Below are 14869 nucleotides of genomic sequence, written 5' to 3'. Positions count from 1 at the left end.
CATAACATAGATTTAATAAGGTGTTTTTAATGGTCATTTACTGACTAAAAAAATCGCTTAGTATTTATTATCATAAAAACTGAAGTACTTATTTGAGAAGATGAAGTTATTCAAGCCGTTGTGTGCTATGTATGCATTTTTATACAGATGTGTTTGTGTACACAATAAAGCTATATTTAACACTAATAGAAACTTGCTGCTTGAACCCTGCCCCCATAATTTGTTCTCTGTCAAGTTTTCTTGCTGATAGGGAAAGACCTTCATTATTACTTTGAATGATTTCTTGGTTTTGCAATGTCATGAAATGCTATGGATATTGAACATTTTAACTTTTTGAATTGTATATTTAGATCTTTTAGCCTATTACTAACATTTGCTTCCTTGATTTTTTTTCTTTTTCTTTTATTGTTTTTGTTCTTTTTGAGAGAGAATCTCACTATGTAGCCTTGGCTGGATTAAAGCTTGCTGTATAGAATAGGCTGGTCTTGAACTCATAGAGATTCTCCTGCCTCTGACTCCTGAGTGTTGGGGTTAAAGACATGCATTACCAGTCCTTGCTTAATCAATGTTTTTATTCTGTTGAATTTATCTCTTTAGGGTATGCCTTGAAATGTAAGATTGCTTTCTTTGTGATATAGCATGCTTTAAATTTTAATAGAGATTTCAAGTTGCTTATAGAAGTTAAGGGGAGTTTAAAATTCTATCACTTTGTCTGAGACCATCCTTTTTTCTATGCTATCTTCAGTGTTAGATATAAAATATTCACTAATTTGCCAGAAGGGTCTAATAAGATTAAATATCTTAGATTTTCTGCTTGTATAACCCATACATATATACATATGCATGCATACACAGACACATTGAGAGAGTTAGTTGACTATAAATACTCTATGCCCTTTTAAAAACTAATGCAGTTCTTTTTTGCCAGAGTTGATTACATACTGGAAGTATCAATTGTTTTTTACATATGCTGATATGTCTGTCTTTGTATATGAATTCGGTTTTCTCTCCTTCAGCTCTCCATGTACTGCCCTGTCCCCTGTATTTCGTGTTCCTCTCCTTGAGTTCTCTGTGTCCTCCCCCCACCCCCGTATTTAGTATCTGACTGCAGTGTGAAGTAGAGAACTTCTTTTATGGTTCTATTTTGTATTTTATGCAACTCTTGTCCCTAGATAGCCATCGTTTTCTCTAGATTCAGGGAATTTTCTTCTATAATTTAAAGGTTAATAATCTTTACTCTTTTCAGTTATGCCTGTCTTCGTGTGGTGTGTGCGTGTGAGTGCAGGTGCCTGGGATCTCCCTGGAGCTGGAGGTGCAGCTGGTTGTGAGCCACTTGGTTTAGGGTTTAGGAATTGAACTTGGGTCCTCTGCAAGAGCAGTGTGTGCACTTAGCCACTGAGATATCCCTCTGCCCCCTTCTATATTTTTTTCTCTGTGTAGCCCTGGCTGTCCTGGAACTCTTGGTAGACAAGGCCAGTCTGGAACTCAGAGAGCCACCTGCCTCTGCCTCCTAATTAAAGGTATGTACCACCATGCCCAGCTCCTTCTATAATTTTTTAAAAAAGATTTCTTGTGCTTTTAGCGTAGAATACTTGTTTGCCCACAATATATAGATTTTTGTGGTGTCCTAATGATTTTACATGTTCTGTTCATGTGCCTTTAAAATGCTATCATATTTCTTCCCTGGATATTCAGCTCCTTTATCTTGTCTTCAGGCCCCAATGTTGTGTCATTGACATTGTCATGTGTCATTCACATGATTCTATTGGTGAGGCTTTTCACTCATCTCAGTTTTTTATTTTGCTTACTGAATTTGTCATTTCTAGCTTCATTTCATTGTGTTTTCTTAAGTTTTTCCTGTCTTCTTATTGAAATTTGTTTCTGTGTCCTGAGTTGACATCTTGATTTCATTAATCTGATTATGTCTTGGATTCATTCAGCAGTTTACTCTTATGCATTTTAAGTTCATCCTGAAAGTTTCTCATATCCTCTTTGAATTTCTCAAGCATAGTTATAATTGTTTCTTTGAATTCTCTGTCTGGAATTTTGTCTGAGTGTGTCTCATTTGGCTAGTACTTTTAGGGATAATTTTGATAATATTGTCTTGATTTTTGCCTCATCTTGTTTTTTGCATTATAGCTTTTGCATCTCGAGTTAGTTCTTTGGTTGAGTCTTTTAGTATGAATCCCTGGCCCACTTGAATTTAGTGAGTGTTTCTATGTGTGATATTGCTGGGGCTTAGATACTTTATATTTTTATATATTTATTTTTTGGTTGGCTTTATGATGCTTGGAGTTCATTTGTGGGGGTCATCAGTACTGATTTGTGGGTGGGACTGCTGAGGTAATGCTACTCTGGCTAGGTGACACACAGCCTCTGACCTTAGGAGGTGGTACTTTGAGCAGATTGGGGGATTGTTGTGGTCATTGTGGGTATAGCCTCTGACCTCAGCAATCCATGTGGCACTGGAGTACTGAGGTGGGCTGGGGGCCACCTGATAGGCAGGCTATGCTTTTTGCATGCTAAGCAGCAACAGATGGGCTGCCAAAGTCAGGGCAGACTCTCTGACGGTTCCTCAACAGGGTGTAGGGTCCTGTGGTCTGCTTGAGTAATCTCAGAAGTGGGCAGGCACTTTTCTAGCATCTTTGGTTGCATGTAAGGTACCAGAGTCTTCTGGGATACCAGCCTCTGCCTTCAGAAACTGACAGGCTTTCTGTTTGCTTCTTGTTGGGACATGGGTGCTGCGGTCCTTTGAGACTCTCTGTTCTAATTTTAGCGAGGATGGGAGGCTTAGAGTGTGCTGGAGGCTCTGTCGAGGCTCCAGCCTCTGAGCTCAGAAGCAGCTGGGATCTTTCCATGGCTTCTTGGCAGGGTGAGAAATCTTTTTTTTAAAAACAATTGATTGCTCTCTAATAATTGAAATGAAAGTGTTGAAATAAGTAAAGTTATATTGACAGGCTGTGTAGATGGTGTGCTTTCATTGATTTCATGTTACCATTCCCTTTTTGATACCTTGTAATTCATTTTTAAAAATTATTTTTATTTTATTTCTGTATGTGGGTGTTTTGCTTGCACATTTGGATAGTGCCTGTGGAGCCTAGAAGATGGTGTCAGACACTCTGGAACTGGAGTTATGGACAGTTGTCAACTGTGCTAATGTAATATCTTCCCTTATGATACCTGCTTAGTTAGGTCTATGTGCTGTGCTCTGATGTCCTTGACCCCTCTGGCTCCTGCAATTCTTTCTTTTCTTCTTAGGTGGGGTTCCCCAAGGTCAGTAGAAAGTACTCAAATATTCACTAACCGGTGGAATAATGTGATATATTTCACATTTGAATACTGACTAGAAATGAAAGTGATATATACATACATACATGTGTGTGTTTAACAGTAGGGTAACTCTCAAAAGTACTGTACAGAAAGTTTACAAAAACATTTACTGTACTGCATGTTTCTGTTTGTGTCAAATGTAAAATTAGATCAAACCAAATATAAGCTCTTGGAAGTTCCTTGAGTCCTTCCCTAACGGGAACACTGGCTGGGACAGAGGGTTGAGGAAACTTCTGAAGCTGCTAATGTTTATGTTCTGATACAGATGCGTTCAGTATGGGATAGCTCATCAGGCTGAAGACATTTATGCATTTCACTTTATGAATAGTCCTAAAAGTTTTTACAACATGCACCTATACCATAACTCTATTGATTTATGCACATATACATACTGTGCATATGTTTGGCAATTTTGAGCTGTCAGTTAGCATGCAGGACTATTATTTTCTCCATCCCCATTTGCTTGTCAGAAGGTTAAAATAACAAGAGGAGAAAATGGGTGTTGAGTTTCCTAGGTCTTAGTGATTCCTTAGGCTTCCTACAGATTAGGTAGCTCTCTGAAGTGTTACTGTCAGAAGCGAGCTGAGAAAAGACCCTTAGAGCAGAGGAAGCATCCTTTTAAGGAGGAGAGATTGGACCTGGAGAGGGTCTGGCTGACTGTGCACCTTCTTGGCCACTCTCTTTTAGTAGCTAGAGAATTCTGCCCAGTTGGCAAAACTCATTCTGCTTCTGGTGGACGTTGTGGATGAAACAGTCAATTTGCACTTAATTTTAAGTGGCTCATATTTGAGGCTAGTAATAATAAGCTGTTTTAGCAAGTTATTCTCTTCACTATACCCCATAGGGAAGATAATACTTAATAATTTAAGACACGTCAATCACTTAAAAGAAAAATTATTTAAAGAGCTTTTTATGTGTGTTTTTGAGTTTTATATATTTCTTGTATTAAAAATAGTACATGCTGTATACTAGATTCATATGTAAAAGATTTAAAAGCAAAATTTTTCTCTATTTTTAGTCTTCTTTTGCTTTTTGCTGGTCCTTTCAACCTTCTGAGTAGTTGGGATCCAGGTTTCTGCTGGAGCCTCTGGTACTATGGTGTCTTCACTCAAATTCCGTGCCTTCTTAGTGTGTACTAAGCTTAGTTTCTGTTATGAATGAGTTGAAAAGGAATTACTGCGCCATGGCTTCAGTGTGCAGAGAGGCATCCAGAGGGTTTAGTGATTCAGATTCAGGGTATCAGCGTGTATAAGTAAATAGACATTCTGAAAATGGCCACAATCCTGTTTCTCTGACATCAAAACCAAGTGTTGTGTGTAGCCAAGGGTATTCTGTGGGTGAATGCAGGACTGATACTTTTCTTTTTTTTTTTTAAATGTTTTTTATTTATTATGTATACAATATTCTGTCTACGTGTATGCCTGCAGGCCAGAAGAGGGCACCAGACCCTCATTACAGATGGTTGTGAGCCACCATGTGGTTGCTGGGAATTGAACTCAGGACCTTTGGAAGAGCAGGCAATGCTCTTAATCTCTGAGCCATCTCTCCAGCCCAGGACTGATACTTTTCATTCCTAGAGCAGGGCAAGCACTGTCCTTTCAGAAGCCAGGCAATACAGTGTAAGGCAGAAGAGATCCCTAAATCCTCGGAATTAGTTGATGGGACCAGTTCTAACACCATGCAGAACTATGGAGATAAATATGTCATAGCTTCCTTTGCTTATTTCTTTTTAAAAATAAGTTTGATCATTTTAGATTTATTGGTTCACTATGCCAGGATCATTTGGTTTTTGTATTTCAGTTTATTAATATAACTTTTCAAATTAATACATTTTCTGATGTTAGACTATTATATATTTTTGGGAAAGCAATTTACTGTCTTCTTAAATTTTTAAATATCTATCTTGTTAACCCCTTTGTAATATTAACTTAAATTAAAAAATTATTGTTTAAGTTCTTATATAAATTGATGGATTTAATTTTGTTATTTTCATACACATATGGTATTCTGTTCTTGTTGGTCACCATCTCTGCTGATGATCTCTTCTTGCCTTTCTTCTTCCTGGTTCCCAAGTAGCCCTTCCTCTGTTCACATCACATATATGTCATTACCCTCTCTTTCTTCCTCCTCCTCCCAGCCCATTAGATTTCTTCTTTCCTCCATCATGGTCGCCTTACTATTTTCCTCTCTGCGCTCTCTCTCTCTCTCTCTCTCTCTCTCTCTCTCTCTCTGAGATAGTGTGTGTGTGTGTGTGTGTGTGTGTGTGTGTGCGCGCGCGTGCGCACACACGCGTGCGTCCGTACATTTATCTGTCTCTCCTAGATTCTACATATGAGGAAAAACAAGGACTATTTCTGAGTCTGGCTTATTTTCCTTAATACAGTTTCATCCTGAAAATATCAGTGTTTAACTTTTCTTTGCAGCTGAAGAAATTCCATTGTTTTATCTTCATTTTTAAACAAATGCTTAACTTTTCTCTCATGTGTATATGATATGATCTTAAAATTGTTACCTCATTCATGAGCTTAATTTCTGTTTTTTAACTATTAAATACAATAATAGAAAGCTGGGTGGTGGTGCTGCACACCTTTAATCTCAGTACTCAAGAGGCAAAGGCAGGTTGATCTCTGAATTTGAGGCCAACCTGGACTACAGAGTGAGTTCCAGGACAGCCAGGGCTACACAGAGAAACTCTGTCTTGATAAACAAAAACAACAACAAAAAAGAAATTAATGTATTTGTAATATGTCTATATATACTCAGGAGAGTACTGATATAGAAAACTATTTTATTTATGATGTAATATGTGCCTTTTTCTTGTTTGTTAATGTAAACAGTAAAAGCTAACTTAAAAAATTGTTTGGTTTAGAAATGCCATTGTTGGGAAATTGTACCAACATGTTAAGAGTGGCTATCTTTGGTGTAATTGTCTTATGTACAATCCTAAATATGTTGATATTCTGAAAGGCTGGACCTGTTAAAAATGAAATGAAATGGTTATGAACACAGATTCTACTTTAAAAGTTCTGGGATTGTGAACAACTGTAGCTTCCAGAAGTACATGCAGAATAACGTAATAAAGCACAGGAGACTAATGGAAGCCGTCTGTGGGATAAGCTAATTGACCTCTTGAGTGAGACAGAAATAACTTACTACTGATTCTTTTCCAGGGCTTTTTGATTAACTCGAAACCAGAGAATGCTTGTGAACCTATAGTGCCTCCACCACTAAAAGACAATTCATCCAGCACTTTTATCGTATTGATTAGAAGACTTGATTGTAATTTTGATATAAAGGTAATATTTTCCTTTTGATATTATTATTATTATTATCTTTTGTTATCTAATTTAAATTCTCTTTCAGGAAAGATTTAAGTCAGTGTATGAAATTATTCAGATTAAAATAAAAATGGAACCAACTAAAGGAAATTAAAATTAAAAACTTTGAAGACAAGATTAGGAAGAAATTTTACTGAAGTCTCATTTGTTACAAAATGAACTTTAAACATTTTGTGGCCAATGGGGAAAGGAAAAAGTAAAATAAGGAGGCTTTGTTTTAGCCTTAACTTTTACAGTGCAGACAAAATGTTCACCCTTTATCTCTATCAGCACTTAGATTGCGATGTTGTTTATAGTAATAGTCTGTCCCTGAAATGGGGCTTTGTCTCCCTACAGTTGGGCAGAACTGACCTTTCAGGTAGTAAAGCAGAGCTCACCATAGAACTTTTCTCGCTTTTGTATTTATAATAATAATAATAATTAGTATTAATGTTTTCCCCTTAGATTTCACCATATAGACAGCCTCAGTGGATAAAATTTTAGTTGGTTGTACATGTACACATGGTTTTTATTCTGTGAGTTTTTCTTCAAAGATGTGCTTAATGGCTCCTGGGTGATCTCCTGGTATTATCTTCTTTGTAGTTGTGTTAAATACAGGGGTGTCACTTTAGGGGAGGAAGTAATTATAATCAACACCTGAAAATAGATTACATCCATTTGAATCCCAAATCCCTGCCAGTGCCTTGAATGTCAGATGCAGGCAATAGGTGTCTGCAGTTGGTGTTGCATGATTTTTTCCCATTTTAGGTTAATATACTAATCATAAAGACAGCAAAAATGAGAGCTTTAAAGAAATTTAGTTATTGGCACAAGATATTGATTTAGTGACTTGATATCAGTTATAAAATTTGCTATTGATTTCAAAAGGCAGTTTAGTTACATTAGGATGTAATATAGAAAATACAAATTATTACTAATAGTAATAATTACGGACCACTTATCACAGTAATTTAAGGAAGGGTAAAATCATCTTAGTTACTGGAGAAGCAAGTGTAATTTCACCTTGAGGAGAATTTCTGATGTTCTAATCACTGTATTTCTCTGAGCTTCCAGATTGATTAATATATACAGCTTTATGTTACATTCAGCATCTCATGATTTACAATGTAGATATAGAACCTTTTTCTGAATTTTACATAAATATATTTCAAGTAGTCAATAGCACTCTATTTATGTCTATTTGTAATTTTGTATGAATGCTTTAGCTTAAGCAAATGTTAGGAAACTAGCTTATTTGCATGTTCTTCAAACACAGGATACTTAGATTACTCTGATGGGCCATAATGAATAGTGTTTAGGCAAGACGGAAACATGTGACCTAAGAGAAAGATGACTTATGTCACCAAGCTATCAATGAGAGTCAAACATCCTGTTACAGCTGCTTACAGGGATGGGTCCAATATTCCTTAGGGGACAACTCATAGGAGTTAGTTCTCTCTAGCACCATGTGGGTTCTAGAGGTTTAGCCCCTTGTCAGACCTGGCAGCAAGCACCGCTCCTTGAGATGAGGTCTTACTGTACATCTACGCTGGCCTGACATTGGCTGTGCAGCCCAGACTGCTTTTGGTCCCTTGGTGACCACCACATGCTCTCACCTTTATCTTGTCTTGAATCCTCTTGTGAAAAGAAGCATTGTTTCTTCAGGTTGGGGAAAACCACAAGGCATTGCCTGTTTCTTTTTTGAGACAGCGTCTCATTATATAGCTTTGGCCAGCCCGGTGCTCACAGAGATCTGCTTGCCTCTGCCTTTTGAGAGCTGGAATTAATAGCATGTGCCACCGTGACAGGTCCTTTTGTACTTCTTTTTGTGGATAAAGAATATTTTTTGTTCAATAGCAATATTTCCCACCTTCTTGATTGATGCTGTCCTAAAAGTCTATGGTTTTTTTTCCTTTCTAAATTTGGCTTCTTAGCATTAGAGCTTATATTTTATGTAGATCTGGGTATTAAGCCTTAAATATAGGGCTAGGATATCAGAACAGTGAGTAGCCTAAAAGGACATGTGTGCTCGAGATTCATCACTGGGTGACAGTAAGAACCAACATTCTAATTGTAATTGTTCTATCAAGGTTATTTGTTCTTTATCAAGGACAATGTGAGTCCTTGTCATCTGAGATGATCCTAGTGGGCAGATAGCAAATACAGATAGATATCTTTCAGTTGTGTTAACGTGCTTCTGGAAACCATGTCAGTGATGAGCATGTTGGAATGCCACCTCTGCTGTGTTAGGTTGAGAAATATTAAGATTGGTTGGAATACGAATCCTTTCAGCACGTGAAAAGTGATATAAATATCAGCTCAGAATAGAGATTTCATTTTCGTGTGCATTTTAATATGCACCATAACCTAAGGGATGCCATTTTTAGACTTGCAATCCTAACCTGAATGTTTAGGCAGCTTTTTCACTAGAGTCACTAACTTGAGCTGCTGAAAAATTGCTGAATTCTAAATGTCAGGTTGTGTGGTGTGTGTGTATGTTGTGTATGTGTGTGTTGTGTGTATGTGTGGTTTGTGTGTGTGGTATGGTGTATGTGGTGTGTATGTGTGTGTGGTGGTAAAGAAATATTGATTTAGGTTAACTTTTGGTTCACATCAATGAAATAGGCCTGAGCAGTTGCAAATTCAAAACTGTTTTTTAATCTTTGATTTAGTATCTCCCAATATTTAAAGCCTTTTGACCTATGAGCCACATTCTGACTTTAAAGTATGATTTTCACTTTTTAAAGTTGAAAGTACCTTTTCTGGCTTTCTCAGAATGAATAAATAGTTTTCAGTACAGCAAAGAAGCTTCACCAGTCTTACTGAAAACATGCTCTAGAGAAATAATTCAGTTTATCTCTGACCCTTCATGCCATGCGTAGTGGGGATGTCACTTAGCAGCAGACCAAGTCCCACCCAAATCATGACCTAAGTAAGGGACTACGCATCAGACAGCCTTTCCTGGGGCTTTCACACACTTTTAGTTTTAGTTTTTTGGTTTTTCCATACAGGGTTTCCCTGTGTAGCCCTGACTGTCCTAGAACTCACTTTGTAGACCAGGCTGGCCTCAAACTCAGGTCCACCTGCCCTTGCTAAGTGTTGGGATTAAAGGTGTGCAACACCACCTGCCAATTTTTTTCTTTTTCTTTTCTCTTCTTCCTTTTCTTTTCTTTTCTTTTCTTTTCTTTTCTTTTCTTTTCTTTTCTTTTCTTTTCTTTCTAGAAGAGTAGCTCTTTGTAAGTTTAGTTCTTCCTTTCTCTTCTGCAGAAGAGAGTGTGCGGGTGGAAGGAGTCATGATGACTTAGCAATCTGCCCATAGTGAGGGCTGAGGCAAGCAGGCTGACATTCAACACTTACTGAAGAGGACAGGCCTGCTTGTTCACCATGACCCATGACTAACTGCAGAAGTTCAGGGCATGTTTGGTGCCCTTTACTTGACAAAGGTTGGAAACTTCAATCTATGTGAGGAATATGTCTGTCTGCAATGACTGAAGAAAACTTTCCTTGCTCTGGGGGAGCAAAATCACAGATCAAAGAAAATTTTATTTTCCTGACTTGTATCCTGTAGAATAAGCACTGGATAAATAGTTATCTTAGAGCTGCAGTTTAAGCAACTGTGTGGTGGATATTCTCCTAGAATTGAAATATGTACAAATAATCAAGATTATTCCTTCCTCGTGAAACTTAAAGTCTCATATTCAAGTCCTGCAGGCCAGCTGCAGCTCTGCACCTGCAGTTTCCAGCTTCTCAGGAGGACTGGTTAAGATTCGGAGTTTGACATCAAATAGGACAAAATAGTGACATCTCATCTTACACAAAAACAGAAATCCCCAGGAAAGCATCAATAGCAGGGTAGTAATAGTTTTGTAGAAAGAATTTGGCTATGTTTTTTTTTTCAGTTCCTATCTTGTGGAATAATTTGAGAAGTATTGGAGTTCTTTGAAGGTCTGGTAGAATACTTTGCATTTGGTCCTGGTTTTTTTCCCCCTGATTTTGGTTGGGAGATTTTAATTGCTACTTGTTTTTCACTAGAGGTTGAGAACCTATTTACATTTCTTATTTTATCTTGATTTAACTTTAGCAGGTTGTATATATCAAGAAATCCATCTATGTCTTTTAGGTTTTCCAGTTTGGGGGAATATACATTTTTAAACTATGTCCTTATAATTTTGTGAGTTTCATTGATGTCTGTTGTGGCATCTCTGTTCCCATATATAATTTTAATTGGGATCCTCTCTTTCTCTTGGTTAAGTTAATTTGGCTAAAGGTTTGTCAGTTTTGTTGATATTTCTTAAAGAACCAGCTCTTTTTTTCATTGGATCTTTTTTTAAAAAATTTGTTTCTATTTTATTAGTTTCTGCCCTGAATTTGATTATTCCTGTTTATTCTTTGGGTGTTATTGCTTCCTGTTTTTCTGGAGCTTTCAAATGTATCATTAAGTTCCTAGTATGAGATGTCTCCAGTTTCTTGATGTAGGCATTCATGTTAAGAGCTTGCCTCTTAGAACTGCCATTCCCGTGGCTCATAGGTTTGGGTATGTTGTGTTTCCATTTGCATTCAATTCTAAAAGTGCTAAATTTTCTTCCTGATTTATTTCTTGACCCAGTCTTTGTTCAGTAGTGAGTTATTTAGCTTTCATGAACTTTTACACTTTCTGCTGTTTCTAGTGTTGATATCCAACTTTAAGCTGTTGTGGTCAGATAAGATGCAGGGTGTTATTTCAGTTTTTCTTTTGTCTGTTAACACTGCTTTATATCCTAGTATGTGATCAATTTTAAAGCACCTTCTGCCTGTTAGGTTCATTTGATTTATGATGTTATTTAATTCTTGCATTACTCCACTTAGTTTGGATGACTTGTTTGTTGATGAGAATGAAATATTAAATTTATCCACTGTCACTGTGTTAGGATCAATATGTAATTTTAACTGTAGTAGTGTTTCTCTTATGAAATCATGTGCCCTTGTATTTGGTGCATAAATGTTTAGAATTATAATATTCTCTTGGTGGATTTTTTCTTTAATGAGATATAGTGCCCTCTCTTATCTCTTATGATTAGTTTTTGTATGCAGTCTACCATGTCAGCTATAAAAATGGCTTGTTTCTTGGTTCCATTTGCTTAGAATGCCTTTTCCAATCCCTTTACCCAAACTGATGTCTGTCCTTGATGGTAAGATGTGTTTCTCGGAAGGAGCAGAAAGATGGATCCTGCTTTCTAATCCAGTCTCTCTGTCTGACTTTTATGGGGCATATGAGATCATTACTATTGAGTTATTAGCCGTGTTTATTAGTTCCTGTTATTTTGCTGTTGTTTTATTCATCTCTCTCTTTTTAATTTTAAGATTCAGTTTGCTTATTGATTGAAGAATACGTCAATTTTAATGTCCTTTAATTCTTCCCGAAAGGTGTAACAACTCAGCGCAGCACACTTATCTCTTTTCTGTATAATTTCCCATAGATATTCATTTTTTTCCTTTTATTGAAAATACATTATTTTCTCACATAATATATCCTGGTAACAGTTTCCCCTCTGTCTACTTCCCCCAGTTACTCCCCACCTCCTCTTTCATCTGGATCCACTCCCTCCCCATCTCTCATTAGGTTTCTAAGAGATAATAATAAAATATAACAAAATAAAATATAATAAGACAAAACAAAAACTGTCACTTTGAAGTTGGACAAGACAAATCAACAGAAGGAAAAGAGCCCAAGAGAAGGCACATGAATCAGAGACCAACTCGTTTGCACACTCAGGAATCCCATGAAAACCCTAAACTGTAAGCCTTAATATGTAGGCAGAGGTACAGACCCATGCTGGCCCTGTGCCTGCTGCCTTAGTCTCTGAGTTCATATGACTTTGGTTTCTCTCATCCCCACTGACTCATACTCTTCCTGCCTCCTCTTCTACTCTTTTATTTTTTTTAAATTTTATTTATTTATTATTTTTGTTTATTTGTTTGTTTTCTGAGGCAGGTCTTCTGTGTAGCCCTAGCTGTCCTGGTACTCACTCTGTAGACCAGACTGGCCTCGAACTCACAGAGATCAGCCTGTCTCTGCTCCTGAGTGCTGGGATTAAAGGCATGTGCCACCACACTTGGCTTGAGCCTTATTTCAATTTGCCTTTTCTTTAGCAATTCTATTTCTATATTAAATTCTACTTACATATCTTGCATTGTTTTATTTCATTCTGCTCTGTTTTCATGGTTTTCATTTACACCCCCTTTAAGGGTCTTAAACATACTCATAATTACTATTCTGAAGTCTTTGTCTTGTGCTGGAGCTAAATTGCTTTGCTTGGGGTCTATTGCAGTAGGGTTGCTGGCTTCTGGAGGAGGCATATTGACTTGCTTGTTTCTATTTGTGGGTTTTTTTTTGCTAGGATTTAGACATCTGGAGTTATGATATTTTGCTGTTTATTGTAGATCTTGTTTCTTGGTCTCACCTTTGTTGGGTGGGTATGTAGTTCTTGGTTTGCTATTGCTGCAATAAAGACACCTGTGGATCAGAAAGATGACTTTTTTCTTTTCGGTTTTGGGATTACTCTGTGTTCCCTTATAAAATATGTTGAAGTCATAACCTAAACTTAAGAGTTGTGTTAACATTATAGTTAGAAGAGAGTACATTTAGAACAACGAGTTCTTTGTCAGACATCTTTTTGCCAGTTGTCTGAAGCCCATTGGTCTTAGAATACTAAGCATGTCCTGGGGGTGCATGGATAATGTTCATGGAGTATCACCTGTCAGTCTGAGGTAGTCTCCTGCTTTTGATCTTTTTCTCCCTCACTTGTTGCAATATGAGAATTATTGTCTATGCAACATATTTCAGACAACAGTTTTTAAATTTGAAATGTCAACTTGCGTTCAAGTAAAAAGGATTCTGTTTGTTCAGTCTGACCCAGTAATTGTGCTCTTTTTAAGAGATTCTTTTCTACCCGTTATACTTTTATGATTTTTGCAGGTTTATAATATAGATGTGTATATGTGCTTGCTTATTTGTCTCTTGATAGAGTAACAAAAATTATATTTAGCTCTATGTATAGATATTTGAGGAGATTGGGAATGATAGGAAAGATAAAAATGTGGATTATGTTGTTTTGAAGTTCATTTTGAAAATAATAGTGAGTTTTATTCAAAAGACTGAGTTAATAAATGAATTTATTTGCTGAAAATCTTTGAATATTTGCCTCTAATTTGACTGATGAATCTTTCACCTAGTAAACCTTGCTGCCTCTCAAATTCAACAAGTTCAAAGCCAGTTCTAGTTCCCTCTATCAAGTCAGGCTTAGTTTTTGTGACTTTTGGTCAAAGACATCTTCCAGGTTTCCAAGGACAAAAATATAGTTATGAAGAAAATTATATCATTGCCACCATCCTACTTTGTTAAATCCAGCCACACCTGATTGCTCTGAAATTCCATTGACACCCCATTTATCCTTTTTCAAGTGTCAGCTTGGAATTCACAAGAGGAAATGCCAAGCTTGCTATTCTCAACGGCCTCCAAGGGCTCCATAACCTGCTTTTCCTTTCTTATCTTCTCACCTCTGAGTCTCTATCAGTAATAATCAAATGAATTGCCATGCATTAATCATAACAAGAACACATTTCCTGTATGCCTGAAGCTGTCTGGGTACTGGCTTAAGAACTTTGTGTATATTAACTTGTTAACTCCTAAGAACAACCTTCTCAATTGAGTGTATTATATTAATTGGTATGGAAGTTACTTATCTAATACATCTTGTAATAATAAGAGAAGCTTTTAAAGCTAGGTTATGTAGTTATGAAATTCTGTTCTTGGATCCCCTGCTTTCCAGGGGCACCTTTCTTTTCAAGTAGCTCTTTCTGTTTCTAATTTTGTTTTTAGCATGCTATTGGCTTGTTATTGCTGTCTTCTCTGCAAGAAAAATCTCTTCTCTTTCTACCATGAAATCAAATTTTCACTTTTGCAGAGATTCAAGTTCCATAAAATCTGCCATAGGTATTTCATGCCATAGCATTTTCTTCTCTTGGGTTTCTATTTACTTTACCCCAGTATTTTAACACAGTTTTTCTTGGCACACAGTGTTTATTTAATAAGTTTAGCTTTTCCTGTAGGATTCTAATATTAATGTATCCAAGTCTTTCTCACTTCAGTTTCCCTTTTCAGCCTTGGTGAGATGCTAAGTGCTGGTAATGGTCCTGTTCTATCAGCAAATCCCATTGTGCTGTTTAGCTTTCCTTTACTGTTG

General features: G+C 36.8%; 1 protein-coding gene across 2 annotated transcripts in view; it reads left to right on the top strand.

Moving 5' to 3' along the window:
* The window catches only part of Rnf13 (ring finger protein 13), an 80207-nt gene that overhangs the window by 30184 nt on the left and 35154 nt on the right, over positions 1 to 14869 (top strand). For both annotated transcript variants that reach the window (XM_087899499.1, XM_087899498.1), the window contains one exon: positions 6501 to 6626. In XM_087899499.1, coding sequence (XP_087755625.1) covers positions 6501 to 6626 — 126 coding nt within the window. The remainder of the gene's footprint in view (positions 1 to 6500; positions 6627 to 14869) is intronic.

This window comes from Myodes glareolus, chromosome 20 (assembly GCF_982192425.1).
Source record: "Myodes glareolus chromosome 20, mMyoGla1.1, whole genome shotgun sequence".
Classification (NCBI taxonomy): Eukaryota; Metazoa; Chordata; class Mammalia; order Rodentia; family Cricetidae; genus Myodes; species Myodes glareolus.
Note: the sequence above shows the minus strand (reverse complement) of the source record. Positions and strands in the feature narration are given on the sequence as shown.